The sequence below is a fragment of the Poecilia reticulata genome, chromosome 7 (assembly GCF_904066995.2).
Source record: "Poecilia reticulata chromosome 7, P_reticulata-male-v2, whole genome shotgun sequence".
NCBI lineage: Eukaryota > Metazoa > Chordata > Actinopteri > Cyprinodontiformes > Poeciliidae > Poecilia > Poecilia reticulata.
This window is the reverse complement of record NC_088836.1, coordinates 11,547,022-11,573,187: the sequence shown is the minus strand read 5'-3', so window position 1 is coordinate 11,573,187 and position 26,166 is coordinate 11,547,022. Positions and strand designations below refer to the sequence as shown.

General features: G+C 37.9%; 1 protein-coding gene across 2 annotated transcripts in view; it reads right to left on the bottom strand.

Annotated features, from left to right (window-relative positions):
* gpr153 (G protein-coupled receptor 153) overlaps positions 1-25,962 on the bottom strand; it is a 35,857-nt gene extending 9,895 nt beyond the window's left edge. Inside the window, exons 1-3 of one of the 2 annotated variants that reach the window (XM_008413516.3) lie at positions 25,347-25,962; positions 9,497-10,127; positions 429-858 (exon numbers count right to left, since the gene is read on the bottom strand). In XM_008413516.3, coding sequence (XP_008411738.1) covers positions 429-858; positions 9,497-9,870 — 804 coding nt within the window. In that variant the 5' untranslated portion in view covers positions 9,871-10,127; positions 25,347-25,962. The remainder of the gene's footprint in view (positions 1-428; positions 859-9,496; positions 10,128-25,346) is intronic. The other variant, XM_017305881.2, reaches the window with a different exon arrangement.
* Positions 25,963-26,166: the final 204 nt, after the last annotated feature.

Genomic DNA, 26,166 nt, shown 5'->3' with positions numbered 1-26,166 from the left:
TGTATTTAGAAAAGGGAAGATGTGAAAGACTATTAACTAATTCACTCATGATTCAGGCATACTTTAACTCAACATTACCCAAGATTGCATAAGCAGAGTCACAATCTCTTCGTATATAATAAAAGTGCTTTAAAAAAACAAAACTGGAAGAGATGGTTTGACAGATAAAAATAAGGGATATGCGGGAGGAAATATGCCTGGCTGTTTTGCCTCCTTCTTGAAATCCACAACTTCAGATATCGTGCAAGTGTGATGTCATATTTATTGAATTGCATAAATCTAAACCATTCTTGCAAATCATGAAGTAATAGCTTCCAAAGCCACATTTTCTCTTTTTTTAGTCTCCCTGACTGACACGACTCCATTTTCCATTGAGAGCTCAAATTTGACCATCTAACATTTTCAGCCATTGCCTACAATAAACTCACCAGTATGGGGAAGCCAGTCAGGAAGTCGTAGATGAAGACGATGCCACTGATCAGGTAAGTGATCTGCAGCGAAGTCTTGAGAGGCTCTGATCCGTCAATGGATGACCTGCGCTTCCCCTGAGCATCCTCCACCACGATGGTCGGGACGTTGAACTTGTTCTTGTCGGCGTTGTGGCCCGCCTGAATGGAGAAGGTCTGGAAGAGAGCAATGCCGATGCATATCACGCCCATGGCCACGCTGCCGCCGATGAGCAGCAGGAAGCACACGCCGAAGCCCAGGCCGATCTCTGTCACAATGAATCTGCAGTCGGAGGTGTAGAAGCGATCGATGGTGTCGTGCCAGCCCACTGCTGGGAGCGTGGACAGGATGAAGGACACCATCCAGATGCCCATCACTGTGTGAACCGCCTGCTTTTTGGTGTTACTCAACCTGGAAGCACAAGCAAAGAATTTTTGTTTCAATTCGGCGAGGCTGTCAGGGCTTCAGCTTAAATTGGCCATCGCTTTATGTTCTGCTCCATAAGTCCTGCAGCTCATTAGTTTAAAGTTTGTGAGCCTCGTCTTCTCAGCGAAATCTCAGCGGTATTCCTGCTGAAACTTTACCACAGTTACTGTATGCCTGGAAAGCTGACAAAGGTGTACAGAACCCTGCTAACATGTTAGACTTTGATACATTATTTCTAACTTATTTCATATTTAATATCACATTTAACCTCAATCAAAGGGAAGACTGATCAATCACCTGTTTGCTTAAGTGTGAACACCATTAATCCAGCATTTTGATGAAGCACCTTTGATTGTTTCAACTCTCAGGCTTCTTGAGTTCATACTTGCCGTCAACTACAGTGAACCTGAGTAAACTAACAAAGTTCAGCTGTCCTCGTGAGACGTTCCAGACATCTGTTCATTTTCCTTCTTGGCTGAAGCTGTATTTTGCTGAAAAGTGAACATAATTTAAATCTAGGGTGCAGAAACAATCCACAGCATTATGCAAGCACTTTCTTTCAACAAGAAAGACAGTCGCTGATAAATGGAGAAAATGTACGGCAACAGGGACAATAGAGAAAACTAGATGTTGTAATAAAACCATCCAATTGAAACTGGTCAACAAAGCTGCCAAGAGGCAGACAGCAGCATTGAAACAGCTGCAGAAATAATGAACTTACTTATTTAGTTCTAAATGTGATAATCTCCTTGTAACGACTTGGACTTTGAATATAGTTTTCTAATTCTACTCTTTTGAGGTTTCTAGTTATTGTGGTGTTCAGTTTTTGTGTTTCCTTTTTAAATCAGTACTTTCTCCCAAAGCCTTTCATTCCACATCTGTTCTCACCTGCAAAACATTCAATAACTAAACTATTGGTTTAGTTACGCCGTTGTCAGATCCTCTGTTGCTGCTGCCAGCCTGTTCTTGAATTTCAGGTTCTGCTATTGAACTTCTTCATTTATTAAACTTACTCTGTCCATGTGATTGTATTTGTGTCAGTGACATCATAGCCTGACACTCCTGGTATCTCCATACTCTGGACTAAGGTCTGGTTTTGAAAGAGAAACATTTTCTTCCACAGTAAACATCCAGGCCCAAATAAACTTCCCAGAACCTTTTGAGAGAATGCATGATAGTCTGTCAAAACAAAACCTGAACTTTTAGCTACAATTCCTGAAGGTGAGTTTTGCACCAGAACAACACTGAACGTTTTTAAAGGTTGATCGTATTAATAGTGCATATTGTGGTGGCAACGTCAAATCTTGGGTTAGGTTTATTTACATGGAACAGCTTTTTGTAAAAGGTGGGTGTAAAGCTAATACCAGTCAGGATTGACTCAAAAATGTTCTCTTCTCTACAAGACACATTGCAAATCAGCCTCACTGTAACGGCAGGTGTACATCCAAGTCGATAAAAGAGCGACTTAATGAGAAGAAAATGTGAAATGGCTGTGGCCGATTTCAGCTAAGTCTGACAATTAAAAATCCATTGATTCTCCTTTAGAGGGCAGCTAAATATGATGAATTATGGGGACAAGAAATGTCCTCATATTCTGATTTATTATGACAATGTATCCATGAAGAATACTGTCAAAATATTGTTAAGTCAGGAAAAACAATATCTTCCCACCAAAGTAAATTAAATATTGACATTGAAAAGGTGTTTCAAGAACCAAATGAAATATTTATTATGATCTCTCTAAATCACCAATCCTCACATTTTAACAGGTGTGTTAAAAAAAAAATAGGTAGACATGTTTTTTTCTAAAAGGTTCAACACAGGGAATCTCAGGACGGCAATAAAAGAATAATAAATTGTGCAAAATATTAAACGCGGAAGGGGGAAAAACTCTTCATGTTGGCTTTTGGTGGACAGGAATATAAATGAAACATTCATTATTAAAATATACATTTAAGATTCTAAAACTGAAGATCTGTTTAAAAAAGCACCGCATCAAGAACAGTTATGGCCTGGACAAGGCAGAGAAGAAAGTGGAAGGAAATCGATTTTTTGATGATAGTTTCCTTCGGTCCATTTGTCATCTGGGTCTTTTTCAGCATGAGAGAATTTCCATTTCCTTTCACCTCCAAGTCGCTGCTACCATGAAGATTTTTCTCTGTCTTAGTCTTCTGGTGGTGTGGATATTGGCGCACTGAGCAGGAGGACATATTGAAAAAGCTGTTTTTAAACAATTAAATAACTTCCTAACAATAACAAACTGCTTTGACTCCTTCCAGTGTGGTTTTCGTGCTCACCACAGCACGGAGACGGCCCTTGTAAAAGTGTTCAATGACATCCATATAAATACAGACTGTGGGAAAACCACAGTGCTGGTTCTGTTGGACCTCAGTGCAGCTTTCGACACTGTTGACCATGACATTCTACTGAATCGACTGGAGAGTTGGGTCGGACTCTCCGGTCCAGTGCTCAATTGGTTTGAATCTTACATAAAGAACAGGGATTTCTTTGTTTCAATCGGACACTTCTCATCAGAGAGGTCAAAGGTCACATGTGGGGTACCCCAAGGTTCAATCCTAGGACCCCTTCTTTTCAATATTTATATTCTCCCACTGGCTAAGATTATAACAGGACATAGGATTAGCTACCACAATTATGCGGATGATACACAGCTCTACATCACGATGTCACCAGGTGACTCTGAACCCATCCAATCACTGAATAGATGCTTAGAACAGAAATATGTGGATGTGCCAAAACTTTCTCCAGCTGAACAGAAACAAAACTGAAGTTATTATCTTTGGACCTAAAGATGAGCGAACTAGAATCAATGCACAGCTTCAATTACAACTAAAAACCAGCGATCAGGCCCGAAACCTGGGAGTAGTGATGGACTCTGACCTGAACCTTCAGAGCCACATTAAGACAGTCACAAAGTCGGCCTTCTATCACCTGAAGAACATCTCCAGGATTAGAGGACTTATGTCTTTCAACAAGAAAGACAGTCGCTGATAAATGGAGAAAATGTACGGCAACAGGGACAATAGAGAAAACTAGATGTTGTAATAAAACCATCCAATTGAAACTGGTCAACAAAGCTGCCAAGAGGCAGACAGCAGCATTGAAACAGCTGCAGAAATAATGAACTTACTTATTTAGTTCTAAATGTGATAATCTCCTTGTAACAACGTGGACTTTGAATATAGTTTTCTAATTCTACTCTTTTGAGGTTTCTAGTTATTGTGGTGTTCAGTTTTGTGTTTCCTTTTTAAATCAGTACTTTCTCCCAAAGCCTTTCATTCCACATCTGTTCTCACCTGCAAAACATTCAATAACTAAACTATTGGTTTAGTTACGCCGTTGTCAGATCCTCTGTTGCTGCTGCCAGCTTCAATTACAACTAAAAACCAGCGATCAGGCCCGAAACCTGGGAGTAGTGATGGACTCTGACCTGAACCTTCAGAACCACATTAAGACAGTCAGACTTATGTCTCAGCGCGATCTAGAGAAACTCATCCATGCGTTTATCTTTAGCCGCATTGATTACTGCAACAGCGTCTTCACAGGTCTGACTAATAAATCAATCAAACAGCTGCAGCTGATCCAGAATGCTGCTGCTCGGGTTCTCACTAAAACCAGGAAGATAGAGCACATAACACCAGTTTTAAAGTCCCTACACTGGCTCCCTGTAGCTCAGAGAATAGACTTTAAAATACTGATGTTAGTTTATAAATCACTGAACGGTTTAGCACCACAATACCTTAAAGATCTGTTATTGCTGTACCAACCGTCTAGACCCCTCAGATCTTCTGGTTCTGGTCTGCTCTGCATCCCCAGAACCAGAACCAAACGAGGAGAAGCAGCATTCAGTTTCTATGCACCACAGATTTGGAACAAACTTCCAGAAAACTGTAAAACAGCTGAAACACTGGGTGCTTTTAAATCTCAACTTAAAACTCACCTGTTTAGAGTTGCTTATGGCTAAATTAGGGTTAGAGTGCGGGTTTTGATGTCTTCCATGTTTTTATGTCTTTAATTTCTTCTTCTTTCTTTTCGACGTTTTAATGATGTAATGTTTTTTGTTTTTTTATTTTTATTTTTTTTAATCTCTCTTTCTCACTGATTATTTCTGTTTTTATTTTAATTATGTAAAGCACTTTGAAATGCCTTGCTGCTGAAATGTGCTATACAAATAAAATTTGATTGATTGATTGATTGATCCATCTTAAAACTATGGTCAGGTTTGACCTGTGTTGTATTTTTACATATTTTCCTAAAAACAAATATTTTTTTGCAACAGCATTGAGCCAGGCAGGAAATTAGCAGAAAATCCTAAAGCATAATCTTTTTCTTAACTCCTGTAACATGAATAGTTGCAGAAAAATGGCCTCTTTGGTGTTTTGTGCCACCATAAAAGTATGAAAAGATATAAAGATGGAACAAGGAATCAATAGGTGACTGGAATTAGCTGATTTTTGTCTATGAAACATTTAGAAATTCTACAGACAGCAGGAAATTTGAACGTTTTAACGCAAAGTTACTCCATTTTATCCTGCTTTATCTTATGTGAAATGCTAGATTTGGAAATTTTAACAGCCTTTTAGTTTAGAAATCTCTTTTTAATAAAGGACCTTAATTGGTTTACAGCAGCTAACACTTGACAAACTTATAGAAATAGTTTTCCTCACACAAACTTTTATTTTCCCTTATTTCACCCATTGTGAATTATTTATGATCTATGTTGTTGTTCAATATCGATGAGACAGATTCACATCTAGCTTGAGCCCTGAGACAACAGATACAAGCTACAAAGTAAAACCATGGAAAGTCTAAATGACGTTCTGACACCGCGTGTTTAAATTTGCTATCAACAACAAATTAAAACAGCAGGAGCTCCTCAATTCCCACTTTCACATTTCACATAAAGGCAGATTGACTTGGAGTTTAAGAGGAGAGAGGAGATAAAAGACAGGGAGCTCATTTGCTTTGCTCAGAGTCAGAATTAATCTGTCATTAAGAAACAAAACAGGAAAAGTGTTGAGGTATTTTTCTAGGTGAGTTGCGGCTGATATTAGCCATTCAAAAATGTTGTATTTAAATATTTTTCACAATTCTTGCCGTTAAGCAATTTAGATGAATGTAGAAAAACCGAATGAGAGCTTTTCATTGCATGAACCAAGGAACTAGTTGGGATTTGGAGAAGCTTGATTGGCTTTGACCAACACATCCGAATCTTAAAAATTTAATCTTTTTCCAGATGGTAACTGATGTTACAAAGTGAAGAAGGCCTAAATTTAGATATTTCCAGTTTCAGTAGAATATTCAAAAATTAAGTCAGCAGGGATGTAAGAAGCTATGAAAAGAAAACAATTTTCAGTTACATAATAAAGATGCATTTCATTCTGGATGTGAGGGAGAGAGAGAAAATGAGACTTTTAGCAGATAACAGGAAGGCTAAAATAATTACAGCAAAGATTCTCTACATTATTCTGTTGAACTTTCAATCTCTGTTATGAAACATGTAGAATTTGGAAATATTGATAGACTAGTTCTTAAAGAGAAAATATAATCAGCTAAAGTTGGTTGACTGCAGGTGAAAGCTTTATGGAAACTGAGAATAGATCACAATATTCTGACAGTGAATTTTACCACTTGTGACTTGTACTATTTTTGCTGCTAATAAGTGGTACAGCAGTCTAAAAATTACAGATTTTTAGAGGTTGTTTATTCTGAACTGTATATAATGTCCACTGTTTAATAAGCACAGTACAAAATCGACTAATTTGCATAAGGAACAGATGCCAAGGCTTCCCTGCAGTTAGACACTAGAAATAACCTTTTGATCTATTTATTTACATTACCACTTCAGTTCATAAAACACTAGCTTTATAGATAGATTTTAAAAAATGGCCTGGCTGAAGTAAAGTATTTCTTTTGCCTCATATATCTAATTAGAGTAAACTCTTTTCTCTTTAAGCTCTTTCAGCCGAACGCCACATCAGCCTCTCCAAAGGAATTAAGAGCAAACATCGCCTTTACGTCTGAAGACGCATTTCATTCTTATCAGGTTAAAATGTGATTTTAAAAATATTTCAAACCTGTTTAGTCTATGCGCACTGTGGCAACATAAATAACACAGAAGGGGCAGCAGTTGCCTCTATTTTTCCACTGTGGGCTTTTTTTTGTTGCAAAAACAAGTAGATCTTGTTGTCACAGTGAGTAATGCTAGCCTTTCCTGAATGTGCCCGGGGTGCATGGGGGAGGTTACGTCACCAAGCTGCATGAATCTATTACCAGAGTGAGCGAGGAAAATAACTTACATGAGATAGTGAGCGCAGGGTGATGAGAATACCTCCCTAAATACAAAGCTGGAACTCATAATTCAGGGCTTCAGTGTATGTTAATGTCAGGGAAAAGGCAGTACAGCGGGGTGAATGGGAAGCAATTTAAAAGAAAGATGAACACTAATTACACAGCCCAGTCTGGAACTTTGCTTCCTCCACATCATTGTTGAAACTAACTTAAAAAACAAAAAGAAAATCTGGAGAGGGGACAGATAAAGATAAGAAAGTAAAAAAAATGAAAGCATTTTGTGCAAAACCACGTGTCTCTCTGTGTCTGTGTGTGCGTTAGTCAATAGTGGTAACAGAATGGGTAAAACAGAGAGCAAAAGCAAGCAATTTCTTTTTTTGAGCAGCTGCTTGTGTGCAAAACTTGCCAAGCTGACCGTAGACCGAGCATCTGTAGGGTTGATGCCATTGGCAGTGCAATCACTCTGTTTTCCAGCAGGGAAGAAAAGGGAGCCAACATAATGCTGCTCTTTACCAGATGCACCATGGTTAGGCTTTCAGGAGGACACAACATGCACTACGCATCTGTAGAATAACACTTAGCTACAACCTGTTTTTATTTAGCCTTTACCTTATGTTTATGTTGGAAAATCTTTCGACAGAATATTATAAGGCTGAGATATGCAAATGTTGAGTAAAAGCTGGATTAGACTAAAGATGAGACCTCTGGGATGCAAAGGTGTACAGTTTACAAACTACACACCTTTTCATCATCCTGTACTCAAAATACTATAGGTTGTTAAAAATAAACCTAGCCGTTCTATTAAATCAGCTTCTTATTTTAGTGCAGCACTCCAATGCTGATATAATAAAGACACGATCCTGTTTAAAGCATGCGACTCGGTGTGAACAGCAGACGTCCCGGGAGGTCTAACGAAACAAAAATAGTGCCAAGGCTGTTAAAGTGTGGTGAACCTCGGTTTTATTATTATTCACCGTCTCTTGTTAATATCACATGTTGTGAGAGAACCAAGTGAAGGTGGAAACTAGAGCTGGCAGATCCTGGCTGTTCAGACAGTCTGACATGGTGTTACCTCAAATAACTGCAACCAGCTAACATGCTGGCAGGAAAGAGATTTCACCTGATGCGATCCTTCCCACTCACAAACTGTACACAGGCTGGCAGATGGCACAAGTCTGTCTGGGTCCCGTCTTAGAAATACGCGACAAAAGTCTAACATTTCTGACCTGAATGACAGCTTATCTTCTGAGATTTGCGTCTTTGGGTCTATGGTTAGATTGTAAAGTTTATAACCATCTTGTTTAATAATTGTAGTTTGAAGATATTTTGTATGAATGCTTACACGTAGAGATGGGACTGATCCAGCCCAGTATCAGTGCTCGAGCGATATTAACAGGATCAGATACTTGACTGATTTCCCTGATACAGGTATCATGCCTGTCTGTGGCAGCTGTTGATTGTTTCTGACTGAATTTGCTGTCTGCTGCATGTGTAGCAGCTCGTTCTTCCGAGTTATTTTTGTCCTAAAACAGGAGAAAATAAAAGACAGGTGTTTGTTATGGGTTAGGGTTATTGTGGAAGTTCATGTTGAATAGTTTATGAAAACCTGAGGAGAGAAGTGACTTTACAGAAAACTAACAAGAATCAGCCGCAGAAACAATTTGTAACTTCTATTTGGGCTCTCACTAACACACTATTTCTCCAATTGATAAACATAAAATGTTAAATTTGTTTGATAAATCAAATATATGGAGTGGTAGCAGTTGGTCATTTAACCAGTAGGTTGCTGGTTGAATCCCTGCTCTGTTGGTCTCAGTCATTAAATCAAGACAGTACACCCACCTTGCCTGCTGGTTGTGGCCAGAGGATACAGTGGCACCATTGTAGAGCACCAGACAGATTAATGCCACAAGAATGCTGACAATATTTATGCAATTAAACCAAAGACTGAAGAGGAAAGTCCTGTGCAAGAGTTTCTCCCAATCTTAGTGCAAAAAAACATGACCATGTACCTTGAATAGCGGCCCACCCACCATATGTATTCTCACTCTTATCATGTCAGAGGACACTATAAACATAGTTTACATGGCAACCATTTCTTCTGCGGGGAATAGTTCCAATAATAAATGTCCCCAGAGGGAACAAGTGGAGCTCTTCATAAAGGGCAATTTAAAAAAAGGAGAGAACAACAACTAGTTGTTTGATCTATAATATGAAAAACAGGAGCTGGTCTTTTAATTTGTGTTATGACATTGGTTTAATCTAAAACAGCCATAGGGCTTTTTAGTCTCATCATAATTAAATGTCATACCTGTAGTTCACTGGCCAGCGGACCATCCACATGCGGTGATAGGAGAGCGAGGTGACCGAGAAGCAGGTGACCAGTGTCAGCGTGTAAAAGGTAGAGACAAACACCTTGCACAGACCCTCGTTCCACTCGTAGTTAGAGTGCTGCCGCCGCAGCGTTATGACGCAGTACATGGTGATGGGGATGGCCATGTTGAGAATGTGTGTCCCTGCCAGGGTGCAGATGAGGAACTCCAGCGGTTTCCACTTCTTCTGCTTAGCACTGACGCTAAGAATGCTCCAAGTGTTGGCCAGGATGGACACGCCCGAGCAGACCAGCCAAGCCAGCGTGTTGGCATTGATGACGTCATCCTTCATAGTGGTCATCTCATCCACCATGTTGGTGCGGGGCGGGGCGCGGCCTGAAAGGCTGGGAGGAGCCGTCGGCAAGAGCAGGTACACGTAAGGAGAAGGAGGTGGTGGCGACGGGCAGGAGGGGACGCAGCGCGTCGGACGAGGCCGGCATCCTATCTGGGTGGGCGTGTACTCTCCATGGGTTGAGGACAGCAGGCAAATATGGTGGTTGTGGAGCGACACAGCGGGATGTGAGACGAGAGGGTTGGCAGAGCTGAGCCAGTTCTTTTACATGCATAAACCTGGAGAGACACAAAGAAGGAACAGCGATCAAATTCATATCGGTACAACATCTGTGAACTGAATGACGCTGCCTCCAAATACGCAACACTCATCATCAGTACATCCATAATGCAGCTTTTTAACTGTCCCTGCGCTGCTTTGTTTGTTTAAAGTGGGCGACGCAGAATTGAAAAAAGAGCATAAAACCTACAGAAATCCTATAAAAGGAATAACAGATTTCCATTTGGTGGCTTATGAAACCACTTATGCATGCAAGAAAAACTAGTCCTGCACAATGTAGTATGTCTCAATCATCATTATAATATCAAAATACACCTCAGATGCAACGTTCTGTAGTGTGATTGTGTATTTGCTTCACAATCAGGGAGTCTATATGTTTTACCAGTTGGATGGATTTTCATTGGCCTTCCTGATATTGTCTTTTAAAGATTTCTCTTTTATCTGAGAAGATAAAAGAAGATAAAGCTCAGTATAAGAACATTGTGATAGTAGAAAACAGGTTTATTCACAACTGATGTCATTGCAATGTTTACCAATAATAATTTCCCTAATCTTCTGCAGTCTTAATGAAACCTACATACCACAATAGACAGAAAAGCAAATGTATAACCAACGGCAACATATTTTTGTTTCAGTCTATGACTATAAATAGTGATGAATGCAAACAGAAATAGTCACTGAAGAGTTTATCCATGCACCTAACACTTCTTACTCTTGAAGCACCTTTTACAGGCTTAAACTGCAGTTCTCTGCAACATATCACTAAAAATCAATCAGCCAAGTTTTTTTATTTTTTGCATATAAATATCCTGTAGTAAATCAGGTTAGTAAACCTGAAGGAATGGATGAGATATCCAGCATCTATCTGTCTGTCGTGGGGGTAATAATGGTACCAAAGATCATGGAAGGATTAAAACATGGTGACAATGTGCCTACGAACAGTGATGGTGGATTTGAGCTTGGTGCTTTTCTATGCATCTGTTTCATTTGGCATTTTTATATTATGAGGGATTGCAACATTGTCTAGCAATCCCTCATAACTGTTGTTATTCACCTTAAATGAAATGCAGTTTTCAACAAAAACAGAATAATATTAAAGGTACTTAACGTCTTAGACAATAATGTTAATTATCAAATCATGGCCAGCTGAAAAATAAAAAGCATAATGAAGGTCGACATGCATACTTAAATGACGTACTTGCAGTCAGACTAATCACCATTAAATGCTGTTATGCATATTTGAGGATTAATTTAAAGTAAGCTAGCCATTTTAAAACATCATACAGTATTATTGTTAAACGCATATTGGCAGCGTTTTATCGAAATAAATGTATACACATAAAAATGTATATTTTTGTATGAGTTTTTCTCCTGAAAAAACTTATGAACAGCTGAGAGGAAACACCAGGAAGGCCACCTCTGACCTTGTAAGTCCTCTCAACCCAGTGCAGGTGGCCCCAAACAGGAGAACTCTGGCTAAATAGCATCACTTTGAATATGTTTTCCAGCCCGTACGTAAGACCATGATGGCACGGAAAACCTCCTACAGTGAAAGGATGCTGCATCTATAATGTGCAACAAAAGATATCATAGGTCGTTTCTCCCAGCAGCTGGTAAACTGAAGAACTAATTAGATACCAGATGTGCAGTTTTAACATCTTAATGGACAAATAATTTGTTATAAATAATTTACATTTGTAATAAATAATTTACTACTTTTATTCATAATTGTAGCATTTTCTCGCCACTTAATGTACGATTATTGTACAGTTTCTACTTTGTCATTAATATTATTGGTTATTTTATTATTTTACATGTAACTGTGGGCTTCCGCTTGCCTGTCATGTTGCTGCTGACACTTTAATTTTCCCCACAAATAAAGGATCATTCTATTCTATGCACTGCATCTCATTTCTCAGAGGAGTGTTTAACCACTGCCTGGATAAACTATCAAGGCAAAAGGGAGAGGGACAAAGAGAGGTAGAAACCCTAGGATTTCAGTTCGGTTACTGAAACAACAATAACCAATTATCAAAGATTTTGTCAATAAAATTTCAATGATTACCGATCACCATGAAAGGGGTTGGAAAGCAACGCAGATATTTACCAGAAGAACATGACAAAATCTAATTTGTACGAGGATCTTTTTTCAGCCTACCACAACACATCTCATGACACTCGTCACAAGAGGAAAACGCTGGTTCCCCCAGAGTGACGAGAAAAATGCCTGGCACAGCTGGAGCCCGTTGTCACATCCATTTCCTGTCTTTTGGCTTGTCTAAACACCGACATGCTGCAGGCAGGACCCCTGAGAAGGAATGATGAAAATGGCAACAACTATGTCACCGGCACCCTGATCAAATTTCCACTGATCTAATTCTGCTTCTCTTTACAGCAGGACTGTACGCAAGAACGTCGACTTTGTCTCAATTATTGTTGTTCTCCAGGATAAAGAATAACCACAGGAAACAGGTGGCAGTTATTTTGCTGAGAAATAAAACATACAGAAAGGAAAAGGATGATAGATATAGCAGATTACAAGATCATATCCATTTAAGCATCGAAATATATGTGCTTTGTGCTGTTATGAATGTGCATGAAAGTAAGAGCTATTGCTTGAGCAATTTTATAGACTAAAACTGTAAAATTTAAGTTCACGTTATTTTGTTAACTAAAAACAGCGTTTTATATATATATATATATATATATATATATATAGTCTTTGAGTTCTAAAGTTGAAAGAATCCAAAGGTTTAGCTTCGCCATATTCCCCTGCTCATGTATTTTTCACTTTTTGCTGCCTTTACAAGAAGCGCATTTTACCCAAAGAAGGATGAAGTAACACACATTGTATCCACAGCCTTCAAAAACAGTCTGGGATATGAAAAGAATGATTCATGGCTTTGATTTGGGAATCTCCAGGTGGTTGGGATGGACTGAGCAACAGAAGAGCGCTGAATCAAATAAGTACTGAAGCAAGCGTCAAAACATGACCCAAATCAACCCACTCCGCGTGCTCCAACATATCCCATAAGGGAAATACAATAAATCTGTTTTCCTTTGCTTGGAAGACACAGAGGCAGAGCAAGAGAAGGAATCCGAAGCAGTAAGGTGGGGCGTAAAGGACATAATGAAGGGAGAGCTGATTACTCAAATAAGATCTGACCAAGAAGGGATTTTGACCAGACATGACCTTTGTTTTCACACTGACTAATTGTTCTTGTTGAAGATCAGTTAGGATTAATTACTTTCCTCAAAGTCAGAAATGGACATTCAATAAGAACTATGGAAAAGTTTGCTTTGACTTTGCAGTGAGGACAAATAAGCTTCTGACTCATTTAATTCAGTGTTTTCCGGTTTCATCTGTGTGTAATGAGAATCACCATAGTTTTCATATTCAGGAATTGAACACAGACTGAGAAACTGTGTGAGTTTTGCCCCTCCTCCTCTATCTTCTACTTAAATTACATATTGGCTCCGTCTATTTGACGTGTTTTCTGTGCAACAGCTGCTCAGGAGCTATCCAGCAGGAAAAACATGCAGAACAAAAGCACTTTGGAAAGTATGACTAGATTTGTTTTAGTCTGTGATTACTCACTGACGTGGGACATTTACTGGATGCAGCTTTTCACAACAGTCAAAGTATTGTCACTTCTATTAGTTGTCTTGAGTTTCTCAGACCTCCGACTGACTGCAGACAGACATATTTACTGGCTGAGGCACACGCAGTGCAGTTGTTCATTCATATAATGTGCAACTTAATTCAAGTAAATTGTTTTACAGATCAAACATTGCAGGTACAATCCCTGTCATATGTTCGTGAACTTATCTAAAATCTAATCACAGCAGAACTTTTATAATCAAATAGGGATCATATGAAAGATCGTGACAGGTTAGTACTTAATGAGCAGAGACACCAACACCAGCAGAAAGTCATGTTCAATCTAATTGCTATTCAGGAAAGGCAAAAGCAAAGTTTCTGCTGTTAAAACAACTTCATTTTATTCCATGGAAATCATTCTCTAATAAGCAATGGCAGTTTAAAGGTTCATATATATATATATATATTTTTTTTTTAAAAGCATCCAACTAATTAATGCTGAAAGCTCTTCATGGTGTACTCAGAGTGATTTGAATGAAGTAGGACACTTTTGAAGACATTTTTCATATTGAAGCTGCTCTGACATGGCACAAGTCAACTTTTGTCTTAGCTCTGCTCTGGCTAGCCTGTTTCACCAAAGCATAATGTCTGCAGACATTAAACATCGAATAAAAGAGAGATTATACCTTTCCTAGAAAGCAGAAGAGATTAGAAAAAAAATTCAAAGCCCTTCCTCCAGGATGACTCAGCCAGCTTCAGAGGTACACAAATAGGTTTAAATTCAATAGAAAGAAAATATTTGATGAATCCAATTTGTTTATCTCTGAATGTGTACAATTGGTACTTTAATTTTCAGGGATACAGTGAACTGCCATTATTATTACTTTATTACACTTAAGCTCAATGTTAAAGATGAGTCAATGTCATTAACATATTTAAATACATCTTTCACACACATATGCCCAGTATTTTATTTTGACCTAAACAACATTTGTTGCTGGTTAAAAATAGATGGTGAAAAATCAGACAGTAGGTTGACAGGATGTCATATTCTGCTGAGAATTCACATTAGCTGCAGATGACAATACAGTCCATGATTAACTGATGACATTTCCTATTCAAACTAAATGTAAGAAGTTCACAAGAGCCCATCTTCCTTAGAAATTTGTAATTGTAGGGATATTGACCGACCGCATTCTGATTTGCCAACAACCCAGTAAGAAATGCAAATCCAGCCAGCATAATTTTATACATTGTGAAACCTTCAATCAAAAGAGGCTTAATCAAATAAAAAAAATTAAAGATCCACCAAAAAACATCAACATATTATTTTCCTGCTTCTCAAAGAAGTATCAGGTTTAGAACAGGAGGAGCAGCAGTAGTAGTTGTAGCTCAGGTTTTATTTAACCATTTGACTGACGGTCTTTCTAACTACAGAAGCTAACAGCTCGATTGCCCACAATCCCACGGGCCTTCAAGCCAAATCTGTCCTTTACACAAGGGAAATCAGCACTGACAACTCAATGTGCACACTCACTCACACACACACACACACACACACACCGCTACACACACAGCTACACACACACACACACACACACACACACACACACCCACACACACACACACACACACACACACGCGGGCACACACACACACACACACACGCAGAACGGAGACTCTCTCTCTGACACCAAGACACTGAATGTTAAATGAGAGGCACAGATTGGAAAACAGAAATGGGTCATGCATTTTAATAGTAATTCATTTTACACGTTACCTAACTTACATGAACTGTCGGCATAAAAAGCAACGCATGAAAGTGAAGCTGAAGTTAATATAGCTACCTTATGAAATTGGCTTGTTTGTCACTAAATAGTTCTTTTTTATCAATAATTATGCTATTTGGATGTTTCCCTTCAAGGACAAATAAAAAATGTCCCAGATAGTTAGATGTTATTTGCAGATTCAGATTGGTCAATTTGCTCTTTATTTATGTCCGTGTTTCTCCTCTGAACCTGAAATACTGAACCTGAATAAAGATCTGTACAAAAAACACAACCTCTCAATCAGAGTATTTGACCTTCCAGTAAAATGAAGCCTCATTCAGCCAGTTGCTGTAAACGATGGAAAAAAGTTACTCTTTTGTTTTCCCAGGTTTTGGTCATGTTTTATTGTTCTTCTCGCATTTGTTTTTATTTGTACAACTTTAACTTTGATTTTTGTTGTGCAACACTTTGTGACTTTGTGTCTGTGAAAAGTGCTTAATAAATAAACTTCACTTACTTACAGCTGGTTGTCCAGGTTCTGAAATATCAAGCGACCCCAGATCATCGCACTACCAACTCAGGTGTTTAACTGTCGGCATCTTCTTTGTTTAAATATTAGTTTTAAACCACATGCAACCTGACATGTCTTAAAATGTACCACTTTGGTGTAATTATGGCAAAAATTATTTTCAGAAAAATCTTTGTCAAGATGTTTTTTGGCAGGCCTTTGTGTCGTTTTTGGTCAGTAATGGTATTGGCCTTCAGACTCTCCCACAGAGGTAATTTTTGTGAAGCCTCTCTCTTGTTGCTGCATCACAAATACTAACCTTATCTGAGGTTAGGGCTGTAGTTCATTAGATGTTGTTGTGGGTCCTTTAACGTCTTCCAGCATGAGTCATTAAAGTGCTTTTGGAAAGGCTCACCAATGTTTTCTGTTTTCTTCATTTGTGTGTAATAGCTCACTGCAATTTGCTGGAGTCCCAAAGTCTTCAAATCGGCTTTATAACCAACCAGATCATATTAACGGCCTGCCAATGATTTTGTGCTTTAATAAAGCACCTTATAGTGCACATCAGGTAGTGGCTGCGTGTTTTACAGTAAATACCAAACAAACCACATTATTTCATTCCTGGGAGCAAACGAAATCATTTATCACCATAATGCCTTTGCCTGTAAGACGCGCCCCATTTACATTGGGGAGTCCTTGTGAAAACAGCCACAGGGGAAAATGTGTCTTTATTCTTCAGCACACAAACTTATCTCGTTACACATGAGTCATATTTTGGATGGAGATAACATGAACAAACACTTCTCTTTTGCTTCTTTACCTCATGCTATAATCATCTTAGAAAAAGAGAGCATGAGATCAAACCTTGGCCAGCCAAGTATTGGCAGGCGTGAAGATGGATTTATCTATTAAAATAAAGGATAAAATGGTATCTGCAGAAAATCAGACTGGTAATTAAACTGTCCCTTTTTTTCTTGGTGATATCTATACTATGCCAGCTAAGACTTGGTCAGTGTGTCAGGAGGCAATCTTTGCATCTTCCTGCTTTAAACAGTAAAGCATTTATAAATGTCCCGGTGTCTAGCGTGATTCATGGGGGCCTTGTTGGCCAGCCAGCCACGCTTCTATAGAGCTGTCAGAAAGGAAAATAAAATATGCTCCAAGGAGTACTGCTGCTTTCCCCAGAGCACAGGCTCGGGATTTGATAATACATCTTTGATGTTTACACATGACAGGTGATTAACTCTGAAAGTACAGTCAGCAAAAAATAAATAGTTTCAAAGTCATTTCCTGCTGGCACAATGTTAAATGCTCCATTCTTCCTGGTTCTTCTCCTGTATTTAAAAGCTTGAAACTATCTAAAGTTTGCTGAATACATGATGTATATTTTTTTCTCTGTAAACATCCAGTTACTAATTTAAAAATAGACTGAATAAGAGATGAACATGTGGCAGTCCCCAGAGGAATATCTATTCCAGAAAATCACTTACTAAAAGCTTTCTTAGACGGATGGGGGGATAACGTTGCATATAGACCTGACTGCTGACAGCAGAGACAGAGGGATGAAAATCAATATACTAGTAGAGAATTGATTCACAATGAAGAAATAAGGAAGTTATCTCTTAGAGAACATCTACCTTTGCCAATGACCATGAAAAGAAACTGATAAATACAGTACAATGGGGTTTAAAATAAAGAACCGGACAAATGGAATGAACCAGCTGGCTGGAACATTTTTAGTAAGGATTTTACCAAGAACATCGCAGTGCCAACAGTGAAACACAGGAAATGGGATTGTGCTGAGGTGGGGCTGCATTAGAGTAAACGACTCTGTTTACAGCTGACATTTACAGACTAACAATATATTCAAGTTGGGCCAAACGAGCAACACAGTCATTCGGTGTGCAGAAATTTGTTCCAGAAGGGGAAAAGAGCAGAGAGTAAAAGTGAAAACTGAAAATAACCAACAGGGCATTATCTATTGGTTTTTAGAGTCATCCTGAAGCTGTTAAGTTGCCACTGGCATATTAATATTTCCTCCTTTTAAAAGCATGAGGTGATCTCATTTGTAATTATGAAAGTGAAGCAGGAAAGAGTATAAAGAAAATGTTTAAAACTTAACACCTTTGTCAGCAAAGTTTAACCATTTCCATTTATGTCGCCTGAACTAAAGAGAATAAGAACTATGAAGGAAAAAAGATGAAGAGAAAATCTAGGTCTGAAAGATCTATGGCACAGTTCTGATTTCCAGTTCTAGTGCGTCTTTAACCGGTTGATGTTAATTTCATCCTACAACAATTTTTCTTTAAAAATTAGAGTTAGCAGCATTCACTATATTTTCTCCAGCCTTCCTGTAGTGAATATTCATAAATTATTGATATCAGGGACAGATCACACAACATGTGTGAGAAACGACTCAGCTAGCTAACTGGGCTTAGCATCACTAAGCTCAGTTAGCATGACTCACTGTAGATGGCAGGCTCTGTGTTTGCTCCCTAGGTAACGCGGACCATTACCTCAACACAGAAATTTCCAAATCTAGTCTGTCCTATTACAAGCAAAAGTTAAAAGCTCAAAAGGATGAAAAATATCTGCTGAATCCATCTCTGGGTCTATTTGCTTCCTTGTCAATTTGACAAACATCCCCAAGGTAAGTGAATATTGACCTGTAGCAGAAAAACCTTTTTCATATCTAAAAAAAACCCAGGAACATGACGACCGAAACTGCAAATGTTCAATGTTCAATATGACTGGGGGTCCATAACTGCTCTGATAGCCCAAAGCATGAACTTAGTTTGCTTATGTCTCAGTCCTGCCCTGAGCCAGAGGCTAAGTCATAGATATCAGTAAAAAATAAGAAATAGAAATAAAAAAACAAGAGCTCTATGACAGAGTCCTATTTAATTTCTCCAAATCGCAACAAGCTCAAGGAGCAGAAGGCCAAAAATATATTCATCAATAAACAAATTTGCTCTGAATAGAATGATAGGACCCATAGTAGCCTAGTCCAGTGCCTCATTTAAATAAAGATTTCCTTGAAACAAAACAAACAACCTTTCAAATAGCATTTTCCTTTTTCTTTCTTTTTTTGTTTACCATTCTGTCCTTCACACAGTGTTGAAGTGTTCCTCTTCACCACATGAAGGATTGGACTGACCCTCAAAGACTAACACACCATCAATCTTGCTCATTTACATTGAGCGCTCGTTATCTATTTATAATGAGGCCAAGAAAAATTCCTTTGAGCCAAGAAAGATCACCAGCACAATCCACTTCATCTCAGTGTCCCATAGATAAACTAGAATGTTAAAATGTGCACTCATCCTCCCGAGGAAATAAAGAACAGGAAGCAGAGGAAAAACATCAAACATTATCTGCCAAAAATAAGCGTTTTAATTAAAAGTACGAATCACAGGAATTTGCAAAGCAACTGGTCCAATCAAATATCATATCATATTGTGTTACTGACAAGCTCACATTTTTTTCCTTAATTACACAACAATTAGTACACTAAATCATTACTGCACATAGTCAGCATCAATATACTGAACCTTTTACTGTGTATGCTGATTAGCAACTGTACCAAATGTTAAACAACTCTTAAACTGAAATAAGAGCAGAACCTCAGCCGTTCATTCGTTTTAAACGGTAAGGGAGCTTTTCTTGGGTGTCATCTGACTTTTAATGGTTAAGCTGCCCAGCTGACACCCAGTGCTGCTCTGCCAATTTTAAATTATTCGGACATAAAACTTGTAAGACTAGCAGCTCCATAAACACCAGCAAATCAGGTTTTTCCATATGTATTATAGTTGAATTGGTTTAACATTATTGTGTTTTAGGAATCATTTTATTTATGCTTTATTTGCTTGACGTATATTTTAAGATGATTCAGTAATAACTCGCTTATTTACCGATGCTGATGACATTAATCGTTGTATAACTTTTCACCAAAGCGCAGCCCTACTTTTAACTCTGGTTTATATTATTTGCAACACACATCATAAGTTTTGCTCCGTCTCTCGTTTTCCGTTTAAATACATTTTTAAACTGTACATATAGCATAATACTGTGCTGAAGATGGTTATTTCTGCTTTTTTGTGTGCATAGAAAATTTTCATTTCACTCGTCTTCCTAACACTTCTAACCAGGATCTACAAACCTTTACTGATCACCATGCAATAATTCCCTTTTAACTGAAGCAACTGTCTTTTTTTAAAAAAAAAGTTGCTGCATAAATAAAATAGATTAATGTAACTATATTTTTTACTTTACCAGAAGTACAAGTAACCACAACTTTACTAGAGAAGTACTTTATCATAAAAGTAGCCTAGTTGTATTTTCTATCTACAAGAGTGGAAAACTAGAAATAAATTGCTTTTACACACAAATGTATGCTCTTAGTTTGAATGAAGATTGTGTATTTTGCACAAAATACACAATCTTCCTATCTTGATCTTCCTATCGAGAACTCCTCTCTGTAAATGCTAACTCGTAACAGAGCACGCTCCCAGCAGATGAAAGCAGACAGCAAATGTGGAAGCGCACATACTTAAGGCCTCAAACAACAACAATAACATGTTGTGAGCACATGCCCCTTCCGCTTAATCACAGCATTTCACTAATGCACAGCAGGGTGGCAGAATAAGTTGGCAGCGTGCTCTCTACCCAGACTTGAGCCCGTGTCAGCCCCGCTCAGCTGAAGTCTCCAAACATCTTCCGACTCCGATCATCGGAAAACACAAAGATTAGACAGTAAAAAAAAAGGGTATAAAAATGTATTTAAAACATTCTAATATTCTGCATTACCTCTCTCTTAAAATAGTTTTATCTATCAGACAAAGCAGAGTCTGCACCTATAAATCAAATGCTGTTGTAAACTTCCAGCACACTTTTGCCTTTTATCTAGAAATCAAGCACTGAAAAAAAAAAGTTGCTGAATCTAATAAATATCGCGAGGACAGAAGAGTTAAAGCATCTGAAAGATGGAAGATTATCTCACTTACTGACATAATCCTGATGTGCTTCTGAAAGACAGATTATATTTTAAATTATGAGCACGTGGAAATGTCTGTCTGAGGCTGTATGCAGTTTAGACTGGTGATATTTTGTTAAATAAAATAATACTTCCACATTGGACATTTTCTGTTAGAAAATGTTACATAACAGACCCAGAGCAATGATTTAGAAAGAACTTTGTATAAACACCGGACCCTCTTTGAGATTGTAGCTCCCATTAGCCTTCCACTTTCAGAGCCAAGAATCTCATTGTATAATCTTTAAAACCTAGCAAGTTACCACTATGAAAATGACACGCAGTATATATATTTCTTTCTTTTTTTCTTTTTTTTTTATTTGTACCAGGCTAATCATGCTTCACAATCAAAGGCCACAATCCATCAGGTTTCATGATCATGGAAAAAGCATGATGAGGGCTCCTCTTAACAACATGAGCGACTTGTTACACAGTGTGCAGCTGAATTTTCCATTACAAATGCAACCCTTGAAGCTCTCTTCCTGTTTACAAAAAGTTACCTTCAAAAGCACCTGGATGTAAAGGGCTCCATTCCCCTTTAAGGTTTTTACATTTTGTCAGATTACAACCACAACCCTAAATGTATTTTAATGTGGAATAATGAGACAGACCAACAAAATGTGAAGAGGACAGGAAATAACACATGGCAAAATTTTTAACCATTTGTTTTTCTTCATGCTTTTTTTTTCTGCATTCCTGCAGCATGATTCTGCCACCACCATGATTCATCGTGAGAAGGGTTTGTTCAGGGTGATAACCAGTGTTGCTTTTCCGCCACATAGGTTAAAAAGTTCAGTTTAGGTCTAATCTATCCAGAGTACATTTTTCACATCTTTGCTGTAAACTTCAATTAACAAATTAAAGTTTGTAAATTGATAAAACTTGACAAAAGGTTTAAGTTTTATGAATGCATTTGCCGAGCACCGTTTGCATATGGAATATTCTCCAACAGGTGTAAACGTCCTAACCCTTAGATAACATTTCAGTCCGCTCTTTAATGCTGCCATTACAATATAACATATATCTGTTTAGATAAAAACAGTTGATTTGTTGTTGGTAAATGGAGAATGGAAAGGTGTGAACGCAGCCTAACGTGGTCACAAAATGACAGAGCTGAACGTGCGACAAACAAAATGTCACACTTGCCCTGCGAAACATTGAGATCTGGTGTAGCAAAAACTGTCGCGCAGGCCGCAGCTCTTTTTTCCCCCCCCACAGCGATCATTAGGTACCATGGCTGCTTTCTGTGCAGAAACTGCATGTCACCTACTCTCTCTTTTTTCCTGTGGTGGGACCTGTGCTAAATCTAATGTTAAAATGAACTGACTGCTCATGGTCAGTCAAATTATGTGGCTCTCATAAGTGTACACATCAGCTAATTGTCAGGTTTTTGTATTGTGAAATATTAGTACGGTGATAAATCATTTCTAAGAATTTCACCAGTGTAATGCGATCTAGGGTTTAGGGTTGTGGTTGTAATCTGACAGGTTTTCTTATTCATTCAAGTTTATTCACATCTCGACAGCTTTTGTCTTCTGCACCAAATTGATCAGACTTTGGAAACATCTCTTGTCCATATCTACTTCATGTGACACAACACATGCTTTGTCAGAGTCAGTTCTGGACTGTCAAAATAATCCCAAGATTTTAACATTCCTTTCATTAAGCAGCTGTTTTGTTGTGTTGGCTTTATGACTGAATTTACGATAATGCTGAAAATAAAACCCTCTACCATGCTCCCCTACAGGTATTGTTCACTTTTGGTTCATGTGTAAGCTGAGTCCAACATTTTTAATACCCTTTGCAGATTTTAAGTAAAATGTTAACTTGTTTTCTGACTGGAAGACATTCATCTTAAGTTTATCAGACAAGGTGGATGATCAAAGAGACCAGCGTAAACATGCTAACCAATGCTAAGCAGTGATAAAAAATTTTTTTGGTTGTTGCAATGCCAATAAGGATTTTTTTATTCAACTGATTTTTTTGTTGATGTTTTTTCTTTTATTGTGCTTCTTTAACATTGTTTTATTATTTTTGAGAGATACACATCTCATTTTCAATCAGAAACAAATGTCATGATTGAGTAATGGTTTTACCTCTAAACCTGCCATGTGGTACGAATAATTGTGGACTTAAATTTATTCTCTGGAATTAAGAACCAAAATTCAACTTGGATTAAATCAGAATATAACACATTTCTCACAAGCTTTTAGAATCTTTTAGATAGGACTGGACATTTTACTTTGAATAATATGATTCTGACTTGAAATAAAATGTTTCAACATGTGATATTATTGTCACATTAAACACATTCTGGATTGTTTTCAGCCTCTTTGGCCAGTTAAGATTCAACTGTCGCAATGTCAGTTTTATCAATATGTTTTCTTGTGATGACAGTAATGAGGTAGGTAGAAAACTCCAGATTTTTTTTTTTATATTGTGCACCTGACTGACACATTTGTATGAGGAGGAGGTGTTAGTCCTTTATAAGTGCTATGTTAATCATTGATTTAGTTGGAGAATGGAAATATTATTTCAACCCTATGAGGGTTGAAATAACCCTCATAGGGTTATTTCAACCCTCATAGGGTTGAAATAACCCTATGAGGGTTATTTCAACCCTATGAGGGTTGATTGACCTGTTTCAGGTCTGTTACAGATCCAAGTTTCAGGTCTGATTGACCTGAAACTTTATTTCAGGTCAATCAGATTCATTTTATTGATGTTCAGTGCATACCAAATAAAACTAAATACTGAAATTGAATCTAAGTGTACTTTAACGTAGTATTGGTTTAGATGTTTGCACACTTACGTTGCCTTTTTTAACCTAATGTTTTAAAAACGTTTTCAAGTTTTTTGAAATGATTATGTCTCATCACATAGTTACAGTAAGCATAAAAGCAGAATTTCCCCAAATTGTCCTAAATGGAAGATCCAAATTGGAGCAAGGTTCCATTGTCTGTGGAAATCATTTAGATTTTCTTAAAGGCATCAGTAAAATAAGTAATAATAAGTAAAGACATGCCAGTAGTTCCACTGCTTGCTTCGTAATGTTCCTGACTTTTTGATACAACAAGTTCAAATTATAATGGTGGCAAGGAAGACTGTTTTGATAAAGAGGGTCAAACATGAACCTTCTTTTCTTCAAATGAACAATCCTAAACGTCTTTGTTTAAAAAATATAAAAAACTAGGAAATACACTGATGGAAGGACACATGTTTTTCTGCAACAATGGAAGAAATCATTAGAGGTTTTGTGTTCGAACTATAACTTGGACTCTAGGATATTGTGTTGAATATTTTGGCAGGTCAAGGCGGGATTGAACTTGCTTCCTTTCATTTTGTGTGTTGCTGTCTTATGATGCTATGTGTTAGCTTGTGATTGACCAGTTTTCCATTGAGCATACAATGTATGTAAAGAAGCATGTTGGGGAAAAAATTGGGAATTTTTGCTAAAATTGTGTAGGATATCATCATATTGGGAAAAGGTTTTGAAATCGTTTGCCATGGTCCTCTGGAGATTGTGTGTGCTCCTTACTAAGGCAATGTAACTATGCTTGTTCCACATGCTTGCAAAGCGTGATGTCACTCTTGAAACTTTTGTACCTGCTCCACCTAAATTCAAGTTAAAACTTCCTTAAAAGGCAAAAAAAAATCAACCCATGTACTTTGTACTAAGCAGTCTAATGTTGTAAATGGATATAATCACAAAAATATAAAAACAGCTGACAACAAATAGGATTAGCACATTTCTAAAATCAAGTTTACAAGTCCTATTGATAACTGTAATAACGTTTATGATTTCTAAAACATTCAGGAGGCTTTTTTTTTTTATCCTAAAGTCAGTTTAGTCAATAGAAACACTGGTGTATCTAGGTTACATCCCCTCTGTATTGGTGGGTGTTCTGTCAATACTCAGCGTCCTCTCTGTAATTACCAGTACATCACATACATTTATTGAAGCTGATGCTCCTCATTTAATTAAGCTGCCAAATCCCATAACTAAACCTACAGTATATATTGCATGCCATTCATCTTTTAATCAGGCCACTTCTCGGTCCGAATTTGTTTCTGGTGCCATTTGATATAGGTCAGACCTGTCTGGCCAACGCAGGTCCACATTTTGATTCAAACATTTGCATTCATATTCACTTTCTTCGCCAGCAGCTGAGCTGTTTCTGCTTCAGAACACCACCTGTTTGGATGGAGCCTCGTTATTTATGTTTGCTTAACATCAATTATGAATTAGCGGGCTAATCACCATCGAGTGTGGCATTAACATAATAAGCTTCCAGAGTTTTATCTTACCTTTTCCCCCCACACACAGGATGATCAGTCTGCTAGCAGCTCTTTTTTTTTTTTCTTTTCCACGAGAATGAAAGGCGGTCGCCTCGTCTCGTCAGTTCAAGTCCATTAAAGTGGCTTTCCTGCGTTTAAATCCTCAAGCTGTATACAGTGACGGGAGTGTCGACAGCATTAAGTTAAGGGAATGACCTACAAAGAAAAAGGAAACCCACCACAGCAACGCAGCTGGAGCCAGTTACTCCTCGTCTTGCCAGTCTTTTTGTTTCATTCACAGGAAGGCAAAGCATAAAAAAAAAAAAATATCGAGCCGTTTGGTTTGTTTGAAGAACAAACATCGGATTTTCTTTGGAAACAGCGCTGAGCGGAGCGACAGTGAGAGCAGGTAAGATAATTAAAGAATAAAAGACACAATTCTTCTTTTACCCTCCGACGCAAGCGAGGCGCGCGATGGATGAGGCATGACTGATGCGCGCTCCCGGAAGATGAAGCGCGCTCGTGAGTCAGACACGCCGCGGCCGTGGGAGTGAACCGCAAAAAGGAATAATTCATAGAATAAAAAAAAAAACCACAAGATCCTTATTTAGACGGAGTAGACCTGTTGATTTCTTTCTTCTATTTGTTTCTTCTTCTTTTTTTTTTTGACGTTTTCGTGAAAAATAAGTATCAAGAACATAAAATGTTGTGAACTAATTATGAATGGACTTAATTTCCCATGTTCGGAGAAAACCAAAGATTTAAATAGGCCTACAGTGTTTAGATTTAGTGGTCGCCTTTGTAATTGTAAAATGATCTAATGCATGAAACCCTTTATCAACTAATAAAA